Source organism: Schistocerca americana, chromosome X, assembly GCF_021461395.2.
Source record: "Schistocerca americana isolate TAMUIC-IGC-003095 chromosome X, iqSchAmer2.1, whole genome shotgun sequence".
In the NCBI taxonomy this organism is placed as follows: domain Eukaryota; kingdom Metazoa; phylum Arthropoda; class Insecta; order Orthoptera; family Acrididae; genus Schistocerca; species Schistocerca americana.
Genome location: NC_060130.1, coordinates 118,802,288 through 118,828,854, shown reverse-complemented (window position 1 = coordinate 118,828,854; position 26,567 = coordinate 118,802,288). Strand labels below are relative to the sequence as shown.

Here is a 26,567-nt window from a genome sequence, read left to right as displayed (position 1 = left end):
AATTCCTTAGTAACTTTCCTTGTACTACCCGTCCAAGCTAAATTAACACGTAAGGCGGTGGCTTAAGGGAACGACCGTACTTGTTAATGCCTGTACTGCAGCTCCTATCAGCCACGGCTCGGACATTAACTTTATTTAATTGTTTATTCTAAAAGTAACGAAGGCCCACGAAATAGTACACAGTTCTTATCAACAGATGGCGCGCAGTCTCACAGTTATTCCCATGGTCTATAGAACGCCTTCCAAATGCGCAGTACGATCTTCGGTCAACAGATGGCGCGAGGCATTGGTGACACTAAACAGTTATTGAAATAACTGCCAGAATCAGAGGAACGGTTATCGCAGTAACCGTTACTTCTCAGTAACCGGTTATTTCTATCAGTTACGTTATTTTTTGCCACCTCTACAAAATAGTAAACGAAAGCCTTCCGTTCTACACGCAGGGAACGCGAGTTTCCTTTCGTGGTTCGCTAAACCCACACGTATCAGTCATTTTAGAATTCGGTGTGCACGCAAGAACGTCAAACACGACACTGAACAAACAGATTGCGCGAGTCAGAGTTGTGATGATTTTCAGTTTACACGCTACGAATTGTCTGTGTCCACAGATTCGAACAACCTTGCTCAAACCACAAGTTCCAACTTCCACGTTTGCGCACATCTCATATCTACCCAAGTTTCCGGTCCAGTTGCAAGTTAGTCCACATGCTACAATCTGCGTAGATGTAATGTGCTCAAACAGATCGTTACATATGGATCGGTCTTTAATCAGGCCCTGCACGTGAACTACAATAAATCAACAAACACTGTCCTAGAATAACTATATATTTCCTTTAAGTAAAAAAAATATCATCCTAGAAAAAATATTTATTCAATCTAATAACGCTTCATTAGAAGAAGAGTCGGATCGTTAAACTGATTATGTGAGGCAGGCACTACGTCGAATCTTGGAAGGGATTGTGTAGGGCCCTACACTACAAAAGAATTTTTTCTGTATTTCCTTCGTATCTGCGAGGATGCTACTATACATTTAACATAGCCTTCGACTGTGCTAGTAGCAAATCGATCGTTTTAGTTAATAACAATGTTTTCGAACATGTAAAACATTAAGGAAACTGGAGTAAGCAATTAAACTTTTCTTATTCGTTACGGAGTAACTCAGCAAAGATGCAGTCAAGAACAAGTAAGTTATGAAATAAAGATTTGCAACAACAATTCTGAATGTAACCTGCAAATATGGAATATAATCTCTTAACATCGTAGTAGAATGCACGCTATAGGGAGAAGTTAAAATTCGTATTCCATTTGTAGTTAGCGCGCTGTGTTCAGGAATTTGCGCTAATTAATCACTACCCATAAAATGCGCAGAATGGTCCTAGCTTCAATGTACACAATTATCAACTATCGTGAATGTTCATTAGTGCATAAAGAGATATCTCTCTCTTTGTTAGTGCGGTTAAAAGTTGAATTCTGTGCCTGCATGTTCTAGACAGGAGACAGGTGCCTGCGTCAAGCAAGGTTACATCTTGCTATTAAAACTGATGAACTCAAAGCCAGAAAATATATAAATAGCTTGTTTCAGTCTATAGCAGGAGAAAATAAAGCAGAAATATCTTATCGATTTTATAAAAATAGAAAGCATCGTACCACTGTTTTCGTGTTGCAATAAACGTCAATTTTTGACAATTTTGCTCATCGTCGTAATGTTGGCATTATGACAGTCCTAAATAGCAAATGAAAACAACAAGCAATGGTAGATGTGTGAGGTTATGCAATATGATTATATACTTCGCGTGACGGTGGTGTTGATGGATAGTTTTGACAGCATTGTCAGTGCCCAAAGTTTATAGGGATTTGTTGTCTACGCTAACAGGGTGGCATACTGTTTTGAAATGAGCTGACAACATGGAAAAGGGGACAGTCGCAAAGGTGATAAATGACTTTCTCACGACGACTGCAGGAGAACTTTCACTGTGTAAAGGAGACATTGTACAGGTAATTATAGGTCACAGACAGATGTACTTTACGAATTTCGCCACTTTTAGCAGAGGCGACTGCTTTGCTAGATCAAAAGTGTTCATAATTATAGACTGTTTCTGAATGTTAATAGGCCTAATGTTTTTCGTTTAAAGTTAACCATGGAAGACTATAGTGAGACAGAACAGCATGCACTGGCTTCAATTATGGGCTGTGTTAGACTTTTACAAACAAATGATTTCATTCACAGATGTATATTATTAACTTTTGTACATATGACAGAGGCATAAAAGCCTCATGCTGGGAGCAAGGAAACTGAGATTCTTTATTGATTGTAAAATATATATAGTATATGAATGCAATATTGAAATTTGAACTGTCGTACTAAAATGAATACTGTAAAACGAAACAATACGAGGCTCAGTACTAGAACAAATTGCTATTAATAAGTCAACATTGTTCACTGGGCATGGTCAGACAGATTACATTGCATCGTAGGGACTATATATCAAAACCTCTTCTAAAACTAAGATAACTGACATTCTAAACAGTTGTTACAAACAATTTTTAAATGATGGGAGTGGCAATGACCATGCAAACTTGCATGGTCATTGCCGCTCCCATCATTTTAAAAAAATTTTACAAAAGATTTTTAAATTTCAACTACCGCTCTCACCAGATGAGGGTGTATTGGATGTGAATGGTGGGGAGTGGCTACAGGGCAATGTTCAATGTTACCATGTTATAAATAGCATATATTGCCTGAGGATGCACCAATAAGTGGTGCGGAACCGGTCGCAGATTTAATAAAAATCATTGATACAGCCAGTGCGGAATTTTCTTTGAAAAAACTATTGATTTGGTTTTTATTTGGTGCTGTTTACAGAAAAAATGGAAGTCATCGCTTAAAAATGTGTCAACTGTATTGTGTGGTCATGATTGGTAGAGCAGGCACATTTGCTTTGAGCCTGTAGGCCATTTTTTGCAGGCAGACGTGGTAGAATCTTGTATTCACCACTGTGGTTCATAGTGATTGGTTGTTTAACGTTTTCATTCACCTGTCATTCTCTACTCTTGATTGTAAGTGGCTTCTTAACAAGCATGCAGATCTTTGGGAACTGTATGGCCTTGCCACATTAATTTTGACATTTATAACCCACTAATTTGTACAGTATCTGAATCATATGTGATACATATGCTGTCTTAGGTACATATTAAAATATCTTCCCCTTACTGTCCCACCATGTCATGCTATGAACATCACTGCTGTGAGTGATATTGAGAATCGTGCTTTATTATGACTGTGACTCCCCACTGACTTGTTGATATTGTCTAATAAAAAGTAAAGTTGAAATTAGGCTTGTTTGTTTTAGTCTCCATCCCCCCACGCCCTATAAAATCTCAGTTATGGTGACAGACTGATCTGTAGAATAGCACAATGTCTAGGATAGATTGGAAGGTAACAGTTTGGTAGTAAGTTGTGATGGCCAACAAATGTGGGCATTACAGAAGCGTTGTATTCCACTCATCTGCTTTGACCCATGACATCATCAAGATGACTGACACCACTACTTCCAACATGTACAATATGGTGACCATTATGTCACTACATGCACAGGCAAACAAATATAAAAATGATGCCAGAATATTTCACTGCAGCAATAAAATGAAACTAATGGGACAACTGTGGGAAGTGGGAACTTTAAGATGGGGACAGGCTATATGCATGACAATATGAAAAACAGCACCATCCCAAAACAAATATTTCCCACAAAACAAACACACAAAATTCTCAACATATGACATAACACTACAAACATGAAAAGCACAGGAATTTTACATTTCATGTCACCTATATACCTCAAACAGAACCTTTGATATCAAGAAACCAACACATGCAAGTCCAATATGTAATATCGCAAAATTCTTGTAATCTATATAGCTCAAACAAAGCCAACATCCAAACAAGCCCAACCTCTTAACCACGCTTTTAATAACCCCATCCCACCTAATACCACTCCTAAACACAACACGCACAAAGAAATTAAAAGAAAAAAAATAACAAAAGAAAATGAATCCTCAAAGATGTAAAGATGAACAATAACAAGATTAATATGTAAGTAAAACCGTCTTCAGGGTGGCCAACCGAGTTCTCTTGAATGAAGTCCCTGTCGGATAGATCACTAAATATTTTCATGGCTACACAGCCACATATATAGGTCCCCGGTCCAAGAAGATGGGACTAATCAACTTCATGCTGTCATTACACGCGACACCTCACATAATTAGCAATCAAGCCGAACTACTGTAAAAGCCTTATGGTTGTTGTCATGTCATTGCCCATCGCAACCTGGAATGAATAACTATTAAATTTTTCTATCATATCGATCTCTAACAAAAACAAGAAAAAACTATTACATTGTGGTCTGCAAAAAAACATACAGCGCTAATCATACTGTCACAAACACATATGCACAAACCCCCAAAACAGTAGGCCTAAATCATTGTAACTCGTTAGTGACACAGCTCACTTTTCCAACTACGGAAATACGGAAGCGTCCGATCCCGCCCGTCTGCTTTGACCCATGACGTCACAAATATGGCGGAAACGACCATAAACCACGATTCCAATATGGCGCATATAAAGTTGTTACGTACACATTATGAGGACGAAAATACATCGGAAAACAAACACACACACGTTCCACAAAAAGCCTAATGACGCTAACGGATATAGACTGGGAGACTCAGACGTTCATAACGGGTGGCAGGGACAAAGAATCCAGTGAAATTTTTTTAAGTGCTTTATCTGAAAACTACCTTGAGCAGTTAAACAGAGAACCGACTCGTGGCGATAACATATTAGACCTTCTGGTGACAAACAGACCCGAACTATTTGAAAAAGTTAACGCAGAACAGGGAATCAGCGATCATAAAGCGGTTACTGCATCGATGATTTCAGCCGTAAATAGGAATATTAAAAAGGGTAGGAAGATTTTTCTGTTTAGAAAAAGTGACAAAAAGCAGATTTCAGAGTACCTGTTGGCTCAACACAAAAGTTTTGTCTCAAGTACAGATAGTGTTGAGGATCAGTGGATAAAGTTCAAAACCGTCGTACATAATGCATTAGATGAGTATGTGCCAAGCAAGATCGTAAGAGATGGAAAAGAGCCACCGTGGTACAACAACCGAGTTAGAAAACTGCTGCGGAAGCAAAGGGAACTTCACAGCAAACATAAACATAGCCAAAGCCTTGCAGACAAACAAAAATTACGCGAAGCGAAATGTAGTGTGAGGAGGGCTATGCGAGAAGCGCTCAATGAATTCGAAAGTAAAGTTCTATGTACTGACTTGGCAGTAAATCCTAAGAAATTTTGGTCTTATGTCAAAGCGGTAGGTGGATCAAAACAAAATGTCCAGACACTCTGTGACCAAAATGGTACTGAAACAGAGGATGACAGACTAAAGGCCAAAATACTAAATGTCTTTTTCCAAAGTTGTTTCACAGAGGAAGATTGCACTGTAGTTCCTTCTCTAGATTGTCGCACAGATGACAAAATGGTAGATATCGAAATAGACGACAGAGGGATGGAGAAACAATTAAAATCGCTCAAAAGAGGAAAGGCCGCTGGACCTGATGGGATACCAGTTCGATTTTACACAGAGTATGCGAAGGAACTTGCCCCCCTTCTTGCAGCGGTGTACCGTAGGTCTCTAGAAGAGCGTAGCGTTCCAAAGGATTGGAAAAGGGCACAGGTCATCCCCGTTTTCAAGAAGGGACGTCGAGCAGATGTGCAGAACTATAGACCTATATCTCTAACGTCAATCAGTTGTAGAATTTTGGAACACGTATTGTGTTAGAGTATAATGACTTTTCTGGAGACTAGAAATCTACTCTGTAGGAATCAGCATGGGTTTCGAAAAAGACGGTCATGTGAAACCCAGCTTGTGCTATTCGTCCACGAGACTCAGAGGGCCATAGATACGGGTTCACAGGTAGATGCCGTGTTTCTTGACTTCCGCAAGGTGTTCGATACAGTTCCCCACAGTCGTTTAATGAACAAAGTAAGAGCATATGGACTTTCAGACCAATTGTGTGATTGGATTGAGGAGTTCCTAGATAACAGGACGCAGCGTGTCATTCTCAATGGAGAGAAGTCTTCCGAAGTAAGAGTGATTTCAGGTGTGCCGCAGGGGAGTGTCATAGGACCGTTGCTATTCACAATATACATAAATGACCTTGTGGATGACATCGGAAGTTCACTGAAGCTTTTTGCGGATGATGCTGTGGTGTATCGAGAGGTTGTAACAATGGAAAATTGTACTGAAATGCAGGTGGATCTGCAGCGAATTGACGCATGGTGCAGGGAATGGCAATTGAATCTCAATGTAGACAAGTGTAATGTGCTGTGAATACACAGAAAGATAGATCCTTTATCATTTAGCTACAATATAGCAGGTCAGCAACTGGAAGCACTTAATACCATAAATTATCTGGGAGTACGCATTAGGAGTGATTTAAAATGGAATGATCATATAATGTTGATCGTCGGTAAAGCAGATGCCAGACTGAGATTCATTGGAAGAATCCTAAGGAAATGCAATCCGAAAACAAAGGAAGTAGGTTACAGTACGCTTGTTCGCCCACTGCTTGAATACTGCTCAGCAGTGTGGGATCCGTACCAGATAGGGTTGATAGAAGATATAGAGAAGATCCAACGGAGAGCAGCGCGCTTCGTTACAGGATCATTTAGTAATCGCGAAAGCGTTACGGAGATGATAGATGAACTCCAGTGGAAGACTCTGCAGGAGAGATGCTCAGTAGCTTGGTACGGGCTTTTGTCAAAGTTTCGAGAACATACCTTCACCGAAGAGTCAAGCAGTATATTGCTCCCTCCTACGTATATCTCGTGAAGAGACCATGAGGATAAAATCAGAGAGATTAGAGCCCACACAGAGGCATACCGACAATCCTTCTTTCCACGAACAATACAAGAATGGAATAGAAGGGAGAACCGATAGAGGTACTCAAGGTACCCTCCGCCACACACCGTCAGGTGGCTTGCGGAGTATGAATGTAGATGTAGATGTAGATGTAGATGTAGATGAACGGGACATGCATGGGAAATAGGGGTTTTTTTGGGTGGGGACAAACTAAATATAAACAAATTTAGACACCCACCCCCATACAAAACCACGCAAAACGACAAAAAAAACAGACATCACAAAACTCCCCAAATGCCACTAAACACAATATCATCTGGAATCGGACACTTCCTTTGACCTATATAGCTCAACAGCAGCTCCCGATCCCATAAATTGGGATTGAACACTTCCCTGCTCAACAGCAGCTCCCGATCTCATAAATTGGGATCAAACACTTCCCTTGACCTGTTATCCTTACGACATCTCCACATACAGCCGACCCTGGTCCGAGACGCTGGAACTTTAAGTAGGCCTCATTTCTTCGCGACATACTGAACACTTCACGACTTCATCCAAAAATCCGAATAGTTGAAGAAATTTTATTAGAGACAATACACTGTCCGCCATCATAGCCGACAACTGAAAACTGTTGACCCTGTCGGTCATATCCATACCTACCAAAGACATTAAAAAAAAAAAAAAATTACCAAAATTCACACACGACGCCACACTCGCAAACTAAACCAAAACCATCACCTAACACACCACCAGAGAGCACCACCGATCGCATCGAAACGACACCTACAAACACACCACACTCACAAACTAAATTCCGCGTCGTCGTGACGTCACACACCACAACAGCCTTACATCACAGGTCAAAGCTGACAGGTGGGATCGGACGCTTCGGCCGACCCCCAACTACTTCACAGAATGATTACACAAGGTCAAATGACCCAATACCACACATAACACAAACATCTTCAAATTTGAACATCCACCATGAGGCTACACTTCCAAATACAACAACGCTCCATCTGAAAACGTGACCCAACTTGGAAACAGTGTGCCACAGTGACATCGCACAACACAACACACTTACGTCAGGGGTCAAAGCAGATGGGTGGAATCTGATGCTTCCTTTGACCCCAAATGTTAATGTGGAATAAGGGTTCTAACCGATGGACCTATGCTATGTCTGAGGATATGCATTCACTGTGTTTTTAATGTGGTTTTTTGTATCAATAACAAACTGCAAGATAATTTCATAAAAGCTGTATTATACAGCAAACAAATATCATATGAGTAATTTGATGTATATAATGTAAATATATAGCATATCAACTACAAAATACACAGTGTGTGGGGCTGTGTGTAACTCTTACCAAAACTTCAGCCTCTCTTTTGCCTGCTCCCGTCACGCACTGACGCCCAGTGAGCTATTGTCCCATCTGATGTTGATAATATTTGTCAACCTGATAATGATTTAAGATCAGAACTATTTGAAAATAATAAAAATTATTAATATAACTGCTTTTAGGGGTCTTAAGACATCTTTTCTGAACCCATTTTGAAAAATGAAGAAATCGAATGACATTTGCTTAATCCACAATCCTTTATTTTGTACATGATTGGTTTCAGAACACTTAAAATTCCATTATCTGGTATATAAAATAAAATCACTTGACCATCTGAGGTCAGTGTCACCCCGTCAGCATCACCCCATTATTGTCATAGAACAAAGATTCCATGTCAAAAGGACCACAGATTTATTAAAAATGGTACTCCCGTCCTGTGCTGTGCGACCGGGGAAACACAAACATAACACTGTGTAATGATTATGTAGTTTTCCTGTTAGTGTCCCTGGTTGCACAGCATGGTAGAATATTTTTTATGGGATTTGTGATCCTTTTATCCCTTTGATGAGGAATCTTTGTTCCATGACAACAGTGGGGTGAGGATGACCGCAGATGGTTAAGTGATTTTATTTTGTACACAAGATGGTGGAATCTTAAATTTCCAATACTGGTTGTGTACACAATAAGAGATTGTAGATTAAGCACCAGATGCAAAAGTTCACCAAATTACAAAATGAACTTATGCAGTTGTTGCTGCCCCATAAGAACAATTTTTTTTTCTGAATCATTTAAGAGCTGTGGAACACTGCCTGCAGAAAAACTTTTGAGCACTTGCTTTTAATTATTAAACTAAAACTTGATGTAGAAAAATAATTTTAGAGTAAGTTGATGTAAGTTTGTTGCCAGCTGGAGGCAACCATCAAGTTCAGTTAGATGCCATATGAGCAACAACTTGTAATTTGCAGCTTTTATAAAAGCAATATCTTACACTGTAGAGCCTTTGGAAACAGTAAGACAAAACAAAAAGTTCCTCCTGTCCCCATTCTTGTAATGCCTACAGTTTAACAGAACACATTCCCTGCAAACATCTAGTTGTATTTATTGGTATGATTAGAATCTCCCCCCCCCCTCTCTCTCTCTCTCTCTCTCTCTCTCTCTCTCTCTCTCTCTCTACTCGTGGAGTCCTTGTATGTACACAAAATATTTGTGACTCAGTATCAATGAAGCTTCTCCTCCTTAACATAATTCACAATAATCATTTAAGAATACTTTACTGGTGCAATTGCATGAATATAACCCAAAGAAATCCTGATCATTTGTAAAGGTGTTAGTGGCACAAAGTTAGTGTCCAGTCACTCATGGATGAGTCAGGAATTGAAACTGAGACTAGCAAAGCTAAAGCAGAAATGCTTAACTCTATTTTCAAATGTTCCTTTACTGCGGAAAATCCAGGAGTATTGCCACAATTTAATTCTTGTACCACTGAAAAGATGAGTGAAATAGATATTAGTGTCGATGGAATTGAGAACAGGTGAAATTGTTAAAACTGAACAAAGTCCCAGGGCCTCATGGAATCTCTACAAGACTCTACAGGGTGTTACAAAAAGGTACGGCCAAACTTTCAGGAAACATTCCTCACACACAAATAAAGAATAGATGTTATGTGGACGTGTGTCCAGAAACACTTAATTTCCATGTTAGATCTCATTTTAGTTACGGATGAGGCTTCATTCCAATGTGATCAAATTGTAAATTTTCACAATCAACATGTGTGGGCTGATGAGAATCCACACGCAATTGTGCAATCACGTCATCAACACAGATTTTCTGTGAATGTTTGGGCAGGCATTGTTGGTGATGTCTTGATTGGGCCCCATGTTCTTCCACCTACGCTCAATGGAGCACATTATCGTGATTTCATACGGGATACTCTACCTGTGCTGCTAGGACATGTGCCTTTACAAGTACGACACAACATGTGGTTCATGCACGATGGAGCTCCTGCACATTTCAGTCGAAGTGTTCGTATGCTCCTCAACAACAGATTCGGTGACCGATGGATTGGTAGAGGTGGACCAATTCCATGGCCTCCACGCTCTCCTGACCTCAACCCTCTTAACTTTCATTTATGGGGGCATTTGAAAGCTCTTGTCTACGCAACCCCGGTACCAAATGTAGAGACTCTTCGTGCTCGTATTGTGGATGGCTGTGATACAATACACCATTCTCCAGGGCTGCATCAGGGATTCCATGCGACGGAGGGTGGATGCATGTATCCTCGCTAACGGAGGACATTTTGAACATTTCCTGTAACAAAGTGTTTGAAGTCACGCTGGTACGTCCTGTTGCTGTGTGTTTCCATTCCATGATTAATGTGATTTGAAGAGAATTAATAAAATGAGCTCTAACATGGAAAGTAAGTGTTTCTGGGCTCATGTCCACATAACATATTTTCTTTCTTTGTGTGTGAGGAATATTTCCTGAAAGTTTGGCCGTACCTTTTTGTAATACCCTGTATACTGAATTCATGGCTGAGTTATCCCCTCTGTTAACTATAATGTATCCTAGATCCCTCAAACAAAAAACTGTGCCTAGTAGCTGGAAGAAAGCAAAGGTTACACCTGTCTACAAGAAGGGAAACAGATGTGTCCACAAAACTATTGTCCAGTATCCTTGGTACTGCCTGCAGCTCGTGGTCTTGCGGTAGCATTCTCGCTTCACGCGCACGGGGTCCCGGGTTCGATTCCCAGCGGAGTCAGAGATTTTTTGTGCCTCAAGATAACTGGGTGTTGCGTCATCTTCATCATCATCATTGATCCCCGTTACGATCAGAGGAAGGCAATGGCAAACCACCTCCACTAGGACCTTGCCTAGTACAGTGGTGCGGGTCTCCTGCATCGTCCCCTACACTCCTCGGAGTATGGGACATCATCATCCTTGGTATTGATTTGTTTAGAGAACATTTTTGTAGCTCAAACATAATAAGGTATCTTGAACACTAAGACCACCTCCATGCCAACCAGCATGAATTTCAAAAACATAGATAATTTGAAAACCAACTCACACTGTTCTCACAGGACATTCTGAAAGCCATGGATCAAGGCTATTAGGAAGATGCAGTATTTCTTGATGTGTGAAAAGCATTTGAGTCATTAGCACACTTACGCTTATTATCAAAAGTATGATCATATGGAGTATAAGACACAATATCTGAATGGATTGAGAATTTCGTTCTAGGGAGGATGCAGCATGTTATCTTAGATGATGAGTCATCGACAGATGTAGAAGTAACTTCAGGTGTGCCCCAGTGAAGTATGTTGGGTCCCTTGCTGTTGTATATTAATGATCTTGCAGACAATATTAATAGTAACCTCAGACTTTTCAAAGATGATGCAGTTATCTACAAAGAAGTATAGTCTGAACGACCTTGATAAGATTTCAAAGCTGTGCAGTGATTGGCAACTTGTTTCAAATGATGAAAAACATAAAATTGTGGACTTCACAAAAAAGCGTAGCATCCTATGAATATAATATTAGTCAGTCACAGTTGAGATCTGTAAACTCACACAAATACTTGGGTGTAACGCTTAGTGGCGATGAAGAGGAGTGATCACATAGGCTCAGTCATGGGTAAAGCAAGAAGCAGACTTCAATTTCCTTGTAGAATACTAGGAAATGCAATCAATTTACAAAGGAGATTGCTTATAAATCACTCGTGTGACTCATCCTAGAGTATTGCTCAAGTACTTGGGACCCATGTCAAATAGGACTAGCAGGGGTATTGAACCATATACAGAGAAGGGCAGCATGAATGGTCACAGGTTTGTTTGACCTGTGGGAGAGTGTCACTGAGATGTTGAAAGAACTGAACTGGCAGTCTCTTGAAGATAGAAGAAAACTTTCCCAAGAAAGTCTGTTGACAAAATTTCAATAACCAGCCTCAAATGATGACTCTAAGAATGTAATGCAACCCCATACATGTTGCTCCCACAGGGATTGTGAGAATAAGATCATATTAATTACAGCACACACAGAGGCACTTAAACAATCATTTTTCCCATGCTCCATACATGAATAGAATGGGGAAACGCTCCAATGACTGGTACAGTGGAACATACCGTCTGTCAAGCACTTCACAAGCGTAGATGGAGATATATGAAAGCCAGAAAAACAAAGGAGAGGCCTTTGTCTTGACAAACCAAAGCATGTACTGTAAGCGATTGAAGATGTTACTTAGGTGGAGAGAATTCTGAGCAGTATACTCTTGAGTTCGAATCAGATATATTTCTAAAAGTATGTTCCATCTCTAATTACTTCATGGTCTTCCTTTTTATTTCTGTAAGTTTCTTGTGTCCCGTCTAATTTTTTATGAGTATCCACTATTCATTGGTGAAACTCATATAGAGTTCTTCCAGGAAATAAATCCTCCACATCTACAGTTAATTTATGTATTTATGTATTCTGTCGTAACTGGGTTTGAGGTTGAAGTCTCATTATGAATATGGGGCAACATATGGTATGATTTCAACAAAAATATGTAATTTTGGCCTTCCTTTCCAATTTTTGTGGACTGTTTACAATTGTTAAGGCTATGTTATTATTATTATTATTATTCTGTGGAGGCTATAGCTTTGAAGTTCATTATGACAGAATAAATGAATAAAGAATTTAACTGTGGCTGTGGACGCTTTGTTTCATGAAATAATATCATCAGCGGCAGACCCATGATGGTCCTCCCTGTAAAAATGGATAATCTCATCCTGCAAAGCCCACTATAAGATGTCTGCAGTCTGAAGAACCTGAGCATGTGTTTAGCTGCCACTTAACAGTGAAATCTTAAACTTTTTTTCCCCAGATAGCCACTAAAGTAACAGTTTCACTGCTATGAATCTTCACATAAAATACGCCACATAAAACAATGGAGATCATGAAAAATTTCAATCTGATTGTGTGAGATCATTATATTTACAGTGTGTCCATTCTTTGTTGTTCTGTTATGTAGTCCCCCCCCCCCCCCCCCTCCCCTCCTCTCCATCACATTTGTGTTTTGGTATACACTTCAGTGTGCAATAAACAGATTTGAATGTAGCAAATGTAATTTCCAGATTCTGGAGAAAATAGATCGTCACTGGTGTAATGGTATTGTTAATGGTACATGTGGAAAAGTGCCATTGAACTACTTGATAGAAGTGGACCCACCTGATCTGCAAAATGATTATGAACTCTTTGCCACAATTGCTGATTTTCCTGGACAACAACCTGGTGATCTTTCATTCAGGAAAGGTTGGTTCATTTTCATTCTAGAGAAAGTGATTTAATTTTCTATGTATGTGTGTCACATTTTCAGTAATATAAAAACAAATCACTTTGTGTTGCATCTGTGTTTAATTTATGTAATAAACTAATGCTAAATAATCTTCCCTTCTCTCACTACTCTGTGCCTGTCCCCCCCCCCCCCCACCCCCACTCACTCTCTCTCTCTCTCTCTCTCTCTCTCTCTCTCTCTCTCTCTCTCTCTCTCCCTCTCCCTCTCCCCCCACCCCCCCACCCCTCCCTTTTTTAAAATCGGTGTCCAGTCCACCTATATGCAATAATGTAAATCTTTCATTCAATTCAGAATGTGCTGACTGACAATGGAAAAAAAACAATAGATTAGTAGTATCAGTTTTACTTGTTGAATTCTGTTCCCTTCCTGGTCTTAGTAGTTTTGAAGGTAACTTTGTTACAATTTTTGTGAAATAATTGTGTCTAAGATTTTAATAAAACACACTTAGCATATTCAATGGATATTGTAAACAAAGAGGGAAAATTGAGGAGAAATGTGGTTTTTTAATTTTTCAGGTGAGCTGATTATTGGCATAAAAAAGATTGATGATAATTGGTGGGAGGGAAGTATTGGAAGTAGGAAGGGTATGTTCCCTACAACATACACATGGAAGCTGGACTCATCTTACATAAAGGTATTTCTACTATTGATTCAACACAGAATTTAATTAAAATACTACTTACTTAGTTTACAGGTATTAGTCTACCCTTAAAAGTATGGTATATTGTTGGGGAAAGAGAGAAAAAGTAGCGGAAGTGAAATAAATTATGTTCCTTTATAGCTGGAGTCATGAATGATGGCGGTAGAGTTTAGGCTTGTTCCGCACACCTATATATCACGCATTCTCCAACAGCCAATGAATGTTCAGCACTGCTCTGAGTGCTCTGCTGTGAATATTGTAGCCAATGTGAGCATTAAACATAATCATAACAAATTATTTAATGAATTTTTATTCCGTTTGTTGAGAGTTGTTACCTCTGAATGTGATGGTACGCAACACATTCCATTTCTTCAAGCACAAAGCACGTGTATGTGTGTACTGCAACTGTCACTTGGAGGAACTCTGCAGTACCCATCCATGCTTCGACCTGAAAGAACTGCCATCGTTTGTGAATCGGACTATGATAGTGCTACTTTGATTTTTAGACTTTTGCTTAGGCAAATGATATCGTAAATTTCAATACTTCTAGCCCGTATGTATTATGTTTCGCTGAAATTAACTAGGTCTCTTAAGACAAAAAATTGTAGCATTCTGGTTGGAGTGAAATTTTGAATTTAATTAGTTAAGATATTTTTATTTCTGTATCAGTATTAAATTAATGCTAATGTTTATATTATATGAGTTCTTCATAAGACCTGACTTAGGTTTGAAACTTACATCCTTCCAGAGGACAAAGTCAGAATTGGCATGAGGAATCCAGAATTCAGGATTGGGGGCTGATAATGGCCACCAGTGCCCCATTACTGTAGAACCTGTGTTCACTACAGTAACCACCATTAAGTGTGATGCATTAAAAATATGGTAGTCCTGGTTTAACCATGTGCATTGTGGATGGACCACTTTTATAAACTAAGACCTATATGAACAAGATAGTGTAGGTGGCAAGTCCTCCTTGTGAAGTTTCATCTAAACAGAAATTGTAAGCAGTATCTACACCTATGTACACTATCTTATCAAAAGTATCTAGACACCTATTAGTGAACATTAATATGGGGTGTGTCCACCCTTCACCCTTATGACAGCTTGAACTCTGCTGAGGACACTTCCAGTGAGGTGTCTGAATATCTGTGGATGAATGGCAGCCCATTCTTTCTCAAGAGCCAAAAAAGACAGTACTGGTTTTTGATGTTGGAGTCTGGAGCGGAGTTTATGTTGTAACTCAGCCCAAAAGTGCTCCAGTGGGTGTAGGTTGAGACTCTGAGCAGGCCAGTCCATTTCAGGAATGTTGTTTTCCACAAATCATTGTTTCACAGGTGCTGCTTTACGATAGAGTGCATTGTCGTGCTTATAAGTCAGTCATCATCTCTAAACTGTACCTCTACTGTATGCAGTATGCATTGCTATAAAATGTGTTCAAATCCTTCAATACTTCAGAGTTTTCTTAAGCGCATTAAGGGGACCACAACCTAACCACTAAAAACACCCTCATACCATAACACCACCTCCTGTGTACTTCATTGTTGACACTACACATGATGGCAGGTGACATTTTCCAGACATTCACCAAACCTAGACTCTTACATCAGATTGTCACATGGTGTTGCGTGATTCATCACTCGAAATTACTCGTTTGTCATCCACTGTCCAGTGAGGTCGCTCTTTTTGCCATCTTGTAGGATTGACTACAGAAATGTTTGGCGTGTCAGGAGCTGCTTTACCATTCAATACTCCATGCCTCCTTTCATACTGATGGATCTGCCTGTCATGATACTTAGTGCTCAGTTCTGTATTACGTAGGGGCACCGCGATACTTTTGATTGGATAGTGTATACACTCCACAAACCACTGTAAAGAGCATAGCAGAGGGTACATTGTACAATTGTTATCAGTTTTTCCCCCCTTTTTCTGATTGCATAATGAGCAAAAGAAAATGACTATCTATATGCTTCTGGATGCACAGTGATTTCTCTTATGTTATTCCTATCAAGTTCACTATATTTACTCAACAAGGATTCATGAGGCCTAAGTAGTCTTCCTTCCAAAGATTCTCATTTCACATCCTTGTACATTTTTGTTGCAACTGAAGTATACTATACAGACCTGGCACAGTACTAATCTCTGAATTTTCTCGATGTGTGTTGCCCTTCCTACTTGACAAGGATTCCAAACAGTGGCACAATACTATAGATTTGGCCACACTAACTGTGTTTGCAATTCCTTCTTCACATAAATTTCGTTTTTCCAATACCATTTGAACAAATATAAGCCTTCCAGTTGCCTTCCCTAATACTTATTTTACATGATTGTGCCATTTCATGTCACTTCTTGGTATTGACGCTAAAATTAGTATTGATCCCAAAATTAGTGGTGAACATCTGGAGTATGTCACATTTATGAGTACAATACAGTGTGACATACTGTGGGATTCATTCTCTTTGTTATAGGCATTGTCTTACATTTAGCCAAATTTAATGAGAGGAATCATTCATTACACCAAATGGAAATTTTGTACAAGCCTTCCCCTACATTCATTCAGTGTCAGCAGTCTCCTTTAGATAACAGCATGAACAGTGAACAATATCGTTTATGTATGGTGATAACATTGGAGACCCTACTACTCTTCCTTGGGGTCCACATGGTGATCCTTCTGTTTCAGTGCAGCATTTCCTGTATGGTGTACTGGGTTATATTAGTCAAATATTGCTCCATCCTATTACACATGTACAAAGATACTCTTTATGATCATATCTTGGTTTGTAGATAAGTGTAGTAGAGTGTCAAAAGTTAGTCAGAAATCTGGGAAGGTGGAATCAACCTCTTCACCTTTGTCGCATTTTTGCAATCTGTCATGTATCAGTAAAGCAAGCTGTGTTTCACACAAGTGGTTTTTCCTGAATCCATCTTGATTTTTTAAGGGAATTTTATTTTTGTTCCAAGAATACAAAAATGTTTGAGCTCTAGGATCCTTCATGATTTATATTGGTCTTTTTTAAATTTGACCCCATCTGGAACCTATAAGTGCTCAGTGACCCTACTTATTTACATTGGTGAAAGAGGCCACAGCATTTAGTTGCAGTGTGTATGTATTGTAGCAGATCTAGAATTTGATCCCTGAGCGGCTGTATTCAACGCAGCAGATAAAGTTAATACATTTCAGCTGTTATTTGCCATAGTCCTTCTTCTGCTGTACATGACAAGAATTCAGACTGTCAGTTTATCTGCTGCATTGAAGGTGGCCACTCAGTGATTGAAATCTAGATCTGCTACAAAAAATGTAAGAGGTGACTGACTGCTGTGCCTTCTTTCATCAGTCAATATTGTCCTGAAATTCTGTGCCCGTGATCTTTTACCCTTTTTGTAAATGACAGTGACCTGCACTCGTTTTCCAGTCGCACGGGAATATTTGCAGCACAACAGATTCCCAATAAATGTGAGCAATGAAGAAGTCAGTTGTGCAGCTTGTTCTGAAAAATCTATGTTAATTGGGAAAATCTAATTGGAATTCAGTCAAGGCCTGCTACCTTGTTTGGTTCGAGTAGTCTTAATTATTTTTCAGTAGTGGGGGTGGTAACATTAGTCTGTCTCATTTGTGACTTTTTTGGTGGTCAAATGTCGGTATGGTAGTATCCTCTTGCATGAACACATTTTCAAATTCAAAATTCATATTTGTGCTTCTGTCTGGTGTCTTCAGTTTAAACACCACAAGCAGTTAACTGGGAGATTTGGACAGATTCATTGACTTTACGTATGACCAGAACTTCCTAGAATTTTCAGATAGATCTATTACCAGGCTCAAAAATTATTGTTGACTTTATACAGTGCTTGTCTTACAGATACAAATTGTTGTTAACTTTTATCTGTAGATTCCCTGGAGTTGCTGTAGTAGCTAGAGTGTAGTAACCTCTTTTTTAGTAAACTTTCTTTTCTTTCTCAGAATGGTATTGATAGTGACTATCAGTTTGACCAAATACAAATACTCTCCTAGCTTTATTGATGATTCCTTTGATGACCACTGTTCTTGTAACAGCATCATGGTCTCTGATGCCTCTCTCATTGGTGACATTCTTGAAGAGATCGGGCCTGATTTTAGCTAGGAGATCTAGAATTTGTCTTTTGCGCATAGATGTTCAGACTAGTTGTTCAAGGCAACATTTTTCAGTATTAATTTGTAAGACTTTCTTAACTTCAGATAATGTTTGCATAGTTTTCCTAGTTGATAGTGGGCAACTTAGTCACCACCTACTTCTACCATGTGCTTGTTTGTTGTATTTCTGTGCTATTTAGTTTAGGCTATCTTTGAATAACTCTTGTAACTGATATGTCTGAATCTCATGCTCAACAGAAGCATCCAAACCTAATGCTAGACCTAATGCTTCTGCTCATCACTATAAACTCTCCTTCTCCTGGAAAGTCAGACCTGACTTTCTGATATATGTTCCACTTTGCTTTCTAGGAGAGACTTGAGCTCTGTGACTGTACTGCAAATAACAGCTAACAATTCATGTATGAAAATGTGTCCTGGTTATCAGATGGTAGGAAGGTAGATCTGAAGATTTTCCTTCTATTACATTTAAAAACCTTTAGAACAAGTTGTTGGATTTACAAGAACCCATAAATCTCTATGAAATGTCACATTTTTGGAGGAAAAATTACAATCTACCAAGTAGGTATTACTCTGAACTCAAAAGCTCTTATATATTGAGGTGTGATAATGAACCACACAGTTCAATCACTTTTAACAAGACAATTTTATCCTGCCATGACCTAATACTCTTAAGCACACTGAGATCACCAAAATAATGGGCAAAAGAAGAAAGAGCTGAAATTGTGTGTGTGTGTGTGTGTGTGTGTGTGTGTGTGTGTGTGTGTGTGTGCACCAAGTAAAACATATCCATATTTTATGTAAGTTGTTGTTATGAATATTTCAGAAGCTGTCACTTTTTTTCTAGGTGAAATGTAAACCTAAAGTTTTAAATATGACAGCAAAAGTGAAGATGAGTATGAAAGCTCAGCTAGAGGAGGAGATAGATTTGTACGAAGGAGAAATATTGACTGTTACTGAAGTTATTGATAAGGATTGGTATAGGTAAGTATAAAATTAAAATACTCAGTAATTCTCAGATGAGAATACATCACACTGTTTAGTGTAATTATGGTAGAATTGAGAATATGGAGCCATGTTCTTGGTTCTCCATGATGTGTCCAAATCTCTAAAGGGAAAATGTTAATATACCTTTACAGCTAAGCTGGTAGATAGTCATTTGGCAACCTTGCCACCTCTTTGCCAAGGTATTATTTTCCTGAAGACTCGATTCAAAACTGAACACACATAGAGGGAAATAAAATAATTTAGATTAGAAAAGAGTGATTGAATATATTTATGGCATAGATAAATCATATGTTTTATAGAACAAAATGTAACAGCATAGAAATATTCATCTTTACAATATTGAGACTTAACAAATTAGTGGGACTAGAAAACCCTTTTGGAACTGTAGCATCCACAGTTTTTAAAAGTTTCCACTTTGGGAGAAAGCAAGAAGCAGGAAATACAAAAAAAGGGGGGAAGGGCTTGGTGCATATGTGTCAGGTAAAAGGAAAAGAAATTACAAGGCACAAGTGGAAGCTAAATCAGTGGAAAAAATGAGTCTGTAGAATTGTGAAAATATATGGGAGTAAGAAGGAAAGAGTTGATCTGTTTTTGGATAAGTGGGATAGGAAGGTATTTGCTAGAATGAATGTCTCATTAATGTCTTCTTGCAAACCTATGGCTGCTCTCGCTGAGTCATGCTGAGTTGTATGTGAGAGGCCTTGGTGGTTGTTAGTAGGGGGCTTCAGTTCCCCCTAGATAGTTGGCAGTGTCAGAGAGATCTATGTCTGGGACAGGTGCTGCCAAAGGATAACCTGTATGAGTTTGCCACTGTTGTAAACAGGTGCTGCAGTAATCACCCTACCTTCAATATTTATAGTTGTGGATGTGGCTGTGAGCACTCACCGGTGTGCTGACATGGCAGCAACTGTTTCTGTTGCAATATCTGTTGATTTCCCACAGCCTTGACCATGAGGAATTTCTGATCTGGCCTTTGCTTCCAATGCTGGCATAGTGGATGCCCATAACTTTGTCCCTGACTTGAAACATGGCTACATGGCTAGAGGTTTGTGTGTAACATGGCTACATGGCTAGAGGTTTGTGTGTGTGTGTGTGTGTGTGTGTGTGTGTGTGTGTGTGTGTGTGTGTGTGTGTCATGACGCTGAAGTAGGATGCCACTTGCCATTCCAGTTCCAGTTGCAGAACTCTGATAATGTGATGGACCTAAGTGTGGCTTGTTGATAACCACACTGCAATGACTATAGAATACATTTTTGTTAGGGCTCTGATTACAGTTGTGGCTGTTGTTAATACCATGTAGACCACAAAAGGGAAATTAGATAAGACATCTACAACTGTAAGCCAGTTATTTCCCAGAAATGGTCTAGTGGTGCCACTAACCCGCCTGGATAGTCATGTTAGCATACTGCTTTTGGGATTCAGGGAGACGCACTGGCTCCTGTTCGAATTTGCCCAGCAGATTAACGATGACGGCTGGTGTCCTGGCCGGCCTAGATTTGGTTTTTAGGCAGTTTCCCACATCTGACTAGATGAAGACAGGGCTGATATTCACATCCGACCTTAGTTATACGATTCACGGACATTTAGCAAACATAATCACAATTTCGTAGTGGATAACATTAGATACAGACACATGGGGGTTCAAAAATTCTGTCCCATGGAGGGGGGAGGAGAGGGGGAAGGGGTGGAGGAAGGAAGGACATCTGGCCACCCTCTACCAGTAACACTGCCAAATCCAAAGATAACATGCCAACCCTCTTGAGGGCATGGGACAAGGCCAGGAAGAAGGAGAAGGAGAAGGTCTAATAGCATAACTGTGTAGCTGTTCCAATGCTTGTTGCTGCTTCATTCTAGAGGAAAATAATTGGAGTGGGGCTTCAACTGTAAATGTAAGATGACCCCTATGTTAATCTATTGCACAATATAAAAGCTTTGACCTCAGCAGTAAGATTTTCACGTGTGAATGTAAGGTGACACTGTATATTTTGAATGATGAATTTGGGGAAAAATCTCATCTTTTTATCAGGTAAAATGGTATGTTGTCCATTATGTGTGATGCTAATACTAGGAAAGTTATAATCTTCCTCACTTCCATTTATGTTGCAGTTAGGACTACGTACCTGGGAATTTCTTATTGGCATAATTAACTACCTTCTATGAGCTGGAAGCATAGGTGGAGAGTCTAGTTGAAAATACTTTCCGATGTTTTTGAGAGAAACTGATGCACCAGTGACCAGATTAAAACTTACTGAGATATATGATATTACTAAAGAATAAACTGCAGCCAGACACACTTTTTGAATGAATGATTTATTTCATTGCTCTAATTTTGGCTGTACCAAAGCTTTAGATGGTACAGTAGTGGTATATTTCTACAGCTGTGATACATGTACTGCTGTTTTTGTGCGTACGTCAGTTTTGAAATTCTTAAATACCACATGATTAATAACAACAACACGATAATAATTTAAACCCTCCAATCTCCCATAAGCAGCCTTCCAATCAAAATCAATATTCATGCAAAGTAAGATTCATGTCCATCTGGTATGGTGGCTTGAGTCTCACAATTTACTAGCCACTGCACAGTGTGGATTTCAAATGCCCCGTTCTGCAGTTGGCCAGCTCATAACTTTGTCCACCCTTGTCATGAATGGTTTCCTGTGGAAATACCAGACTGTGGCCATGTTTTTTCGATTTGGAGGAAGCCTACGACACCTGCTGGAGGACTAGTATCCTCTGTACTCTCTACGTGCGGGGTTTCCTTGGCCGCATACCCCATTTCCTTCAGGAATTTTTAAAAGGCTGAGTTTTCAAGGTACGTGTGGGTTCTGCCTTGTCGAACAATTTTATTCAGGAAAATGGCGAGCCTCAGGGTTCCATCGTGAGCGTCATCCTATTTGTTATCACCATTAACCCTATAATGGCCTGTATCTCACCGGGCGTCTCCGGCTCCCTTTTCGTTAATGATTTTGCGATCTATTGCAGTTGTTCATGGATTTGTCTCCTTCAGCAGCATCTTCAGCAATGTCTCATTCATTTTTACTCAAGGAGCATTGGCAATGGCTTTTGCTTTTCCACTGACAAAACCATTTGTATGAATTTCTAGTGGTGCAATTCGTTTCTTCTGCCATGTTTACATCTTGGGCCTACTGCTCTTCTGTCTGTTGAAACTACAAAATTCCTGTGGCTCATACTCAATTTGAAACTTTCTTGGTCTTCCCACGTGCCTTACCTGGCCGCCTGCTGTAAGCGGTCCCTCAGTGGTACTTCCCGGGGAGTGGATCGGACCACCCTTCTACATTTGTATCAGTCCCTTGTCCATTCGAAACTAGACTGAGGATGTTCCGTTTATGCGTCTGTATTTCCGCCCCTCTTATGCCATCTCAATGCTATCCTCTATTGTGGCATCTGTTTGGCCACTGGCGCCTTTTACGCTAGCTCAGTTGATAGTCTGTATGCAGAACCTGCCGAACTATCACTGTGACACCACTGTGACTTTCTCCTCAGCAAATACGTATGCCATTTGTCTGCTAAGCCTGGCCACTCATCCTATGCCTCCTTCTTCGATGACTCATTTGATCACCAGTATGGGGCACATCCCTCTTCTGTTACCTCCTGGAGTTCGTTTTCGGCTCTTGCTCTGGCGGCTGAACTTCATGCTGCCTGCCTTTTCATACATCTACATAGATACTCCACAAGCCACCAAAAGGTGTGTGATGGAGGGTACCCTGTATCACTACTTGTCATTTCTCCTCCTGTTCCACTCGCAAATAGAGCGAGGGAAAAACGTCTGTCTCTAGGCCTCTGTATGAGCCGTAATTTCTTGTGTCTTATCTTCATGGTCCTTAAGTGTGATGTATGTTGGCGGCAGTAGAATCGTTCAACAGTCAGTTTCAAATGCCAGTTCTCTAAATTTTCTCAATAGTGTTTCCCAAAAAGAACACCGCCTTCCCTCCAGGAATTCCCATTTGAGTTCCCAAAGCATCTCCATAATACGTACATGTTGTTCGAACCTACCAGTAACAAATCTAGCGGACCGCCTCTGAATTGCTTCGATGTCTTCCTTGAATCCCACCTGTTACCGGTCCCAAACACTCGAGCAGTACTCAAGAGTAGATCGCTCCAGCATCCTATATGCAGTCTCCTTCACAGGTGAACCACTCTTTCCTAAAATTCTACCAATAAACCAGAGTTGACATTTTCCTTCCCTAACACAGTTTTCACATGCTCGTTTCACCTCCTATCACTGTGCAGTGTTATGCCTAGATATGTAAATGACTTGGCTGTGTCAAGCTGGACACTAGTAATACTGTATCCGAACATTACAGGTTTGTTATTCCTACTCATCTGCATTAACATACATTTTTTCCCCATTTAGGGCTAGCTGCCATTCATCACACCAACTGGAAATTTTGTTGAAGTCGTCTTGTATCTTCCAACAGTTACTCAACTTCGACATCTTACGGTACACCATGGCATCATCAGTAAACAACCGCAGACTGCTGCACATCCTGTCTGCCAAATCAGTCATGTATATAGAGAACAACAATGGTCCAATCACACTTCCCTGGTTCACACCTGATGATACCCTTGTCTGATGAACACTTGCTGTTAAGGACACCACACTGGGTTTTATTATTTACGAAGTGTTCGAGCCACTCACATAGCTGAGTACTTATTTCATATGCTTGTATCTTTGTCAACAGCCTGCAAGTGGGCACCATGTTAAATGCTTTCCAGAAATCTGGAAATATGGGATATGCCTGTTGCCCTGCACCCATAGTTCTCAGTATATATGTGGGAAAAGGGCAAGCTGAGTTTCAGCTTTTGGAACACTGCTCAGTATTTGTAACAGGCCTTTTCACCCTGTATCAGGCCACGCATTACATCTGGCGACACAGGCTTTTCAATTGCGTCATCTGCTCTGACACTCTGTGTCCTTCAGAGCCTCCGTGTGCTGTACACCATCCATCCCTTAGTGCAACGGGTCCAGGAAAGCTGTCACTTGCTCACTCTTGTTGGAGCCACTGTGATGTTTACGTGGGTTCCTGGTCACATCAGTCTGACAGGAAATAAGGCCATTGACGCTGCTGCCAAGGCTACAGTCCTCGTACTTCAGCCCGCTAGTTCTTCCATTCCCTCTGATGATCTCCGTGTTGTTGTCTGTCGGCAGGTGTTCTCACTTTGGCATCACCACTGGTCCTCCCTTCATGGGAACAAGTTCTGGGTTATTAAGCCTCTCCCAACAGCATGGACAACCTCCTCTCGGCCCTCTCACCATGAGATCATGTTAGCTAGGTTGCTTATCGGACACTGTCTGTTTAGCCATCATCGTTTGTTAAGTGGTGCTCCCTCACCACTTTGTGCTCATTGTGCTCAACCTTTGATGGTCTGCCATTTCCTGATGGAATTCCCTTTTTTTAACCACTTACATTCTTGTTTGTATTTGCTGTCTAAGTTATCAGTCGTTTTAGTGAATGACGTGCGGGCTGTCAACCATGTTTTACTTTTGATCCATCATAGCAATATGGCGAAGGACATTTAATCCTTAGTTCAGGACCTCCATTTCTCTGTTGTGTATTTTATGGACCTTTCTTCAAGTCCTTGTTTTTAGCTGTCTTTCCTTCCATCGGTCAGGCTTAACATGTAGTCATTTTTAACTTCTTTTTTTCCTTCATGTTCTAAGGTTCTGACATGGGCATGTATGACGCTAGTTGTTCTTGCATCCTAAAAACCAAAACAAACCTAAAGAATGAATGTTCTTTCCCTCCTCTATGTATTCTTTAATAATGTCTGATGGAATGGCAACATCCCTTTCCACCTTGAGTTTTAACACCATGGCCCTTGACTGTTACCAGAAGCAATGAAAGCAAAAATCCAAACCCAACTGCAAGTTTACCAGTATGACATTTAGGCTGATCAAAACAAGACTAATCAACTTCTGCTATCCCCCCCCCATAATCGTGCCCCTATTATTACTGCAATTACAGCACTACAAACCTCCACACAAAAAGAAAACCAGTCACTTACAGACTTGGTACTGATACTCATGTCATGAGATGTAAACCATAAACTCTGCAGTAAACAAAATGAATAACACAAATATAAAATTTTATCAAACAATGTACCTTTTCTAATTGATCATCACAAGTGATTGCACTGGCAATGCCACATAAAAAACTTTGTGTGCTGTTATGGGAGAAGCCTCGTCAGAGAGGTCCACCACGTGAGCGTCTAGGGAAGTTATTCCAACGGTAGTTTCCCGTTTCCTTCCACTTGTGATGATGAAATGATAATGAGGACAACACAACACCCAGTCCCTGAGCGAAGAAAATCTCTGACCCAGCCGGGAATTGAACCCGGGCCTCTTGGCATGACTGACCACCGCGCTGACCACTCGGCTATCGGGGCGGACAATGCCACATAAACACATCCCTAGTTATAGTGGTGGTCACAGGTGATAGTCCATTAAATAGCTGCATTTACCTTGCCTCGCCTTTCCCCAATGAGCCTATGTCATTTCAAAAGAATATATTGATTGTCTTTTGTCACTACGTAAATTCAACAGAGAAACAATATTAATTGAGATTGGAACCCAACATTTTCCTCTTTCTCTGAATGTGTTTATGAGGAAGGGGACCAGGCATGACAAACTCCACCAATAATAGGAACAGTCTCCACAATGGCAGTAATTCCTAACAAATACCATATGCCAATATATACAAAACTAACACATATGACAAATCAGATATCAACCAACCACAAAAATCAAACACTTCCACTGTGGCATGTACTAGAACTAGATATAATGTAAATGAACACCACAATGGCAGTTATAACTGAAAGAAACAAACAGAAACATCATGCATGCTGTCTGTGAGACATATGGTGCCACACTTGAGATAATGTACTATTTTCTCATGACATTTAGTAGACCAAAATTTTTAAATGCTGTAGCACAAACAAAATAAACAAAAGCTTCTCATCAAAAAGAAGAGGTCACTAATAACACATAAATTGAAACACTGGATCATGAGTAATCAGCATGACATATTTCTTCTTTGTGTTTAATACAAAAGAAACTTCAGAGGGAAAAAGAACACGTAGTTCATAACTATCAGTCTGGGATAGAAACACTGAGCAGATTGGAAACAAAAATGTAAATGGGCTATGGTCTATAATTACATCTTGCTATTCTGTCTTTTTGGA

The 26,567-nt window shown here is 39.9% G+C and overlaps 1 protein-coding gene across 2 annotated transcripts in view; it reads left to right on the top strand.

Annotated features, from left to right (window-relative positions):
• Positions 1 to 1,742: 1,742 nt before the first annotated feature.
• The window catches only part of LOC124555307 (dynamin-binding protein-like), a 215,072-nt gene continuing 190,247 nt past the window's right edge, over positions 1,743 to 26,567 (top strand). For both annotated transcript variants that reach the window (XM_047129182.1, XM_047129181.1), the window contains exons 1-4: positions 1,743 to 1,995; positions 13,367 to 13,544; positions 14,103 to 14,221; positions 19,198 to 19,334. In XM_047129182.1, the coding sequence (XP_046985138.1) occupies positions 1,906 to 1,995; positions 13,367 to 13,544; positions 14,103 to 14,221; positions 19,198 to 19,334 (524 nt within the window). In that variant the 5' untranslated portion in view covers positions 1,743 to 1,905. The remainder of the gene's footprint in view (positions 1,996 to 13,366; positions 13,545 to 14,102; positions 14,222 to 19,197; positions 19,335 to 26,567) is intronic.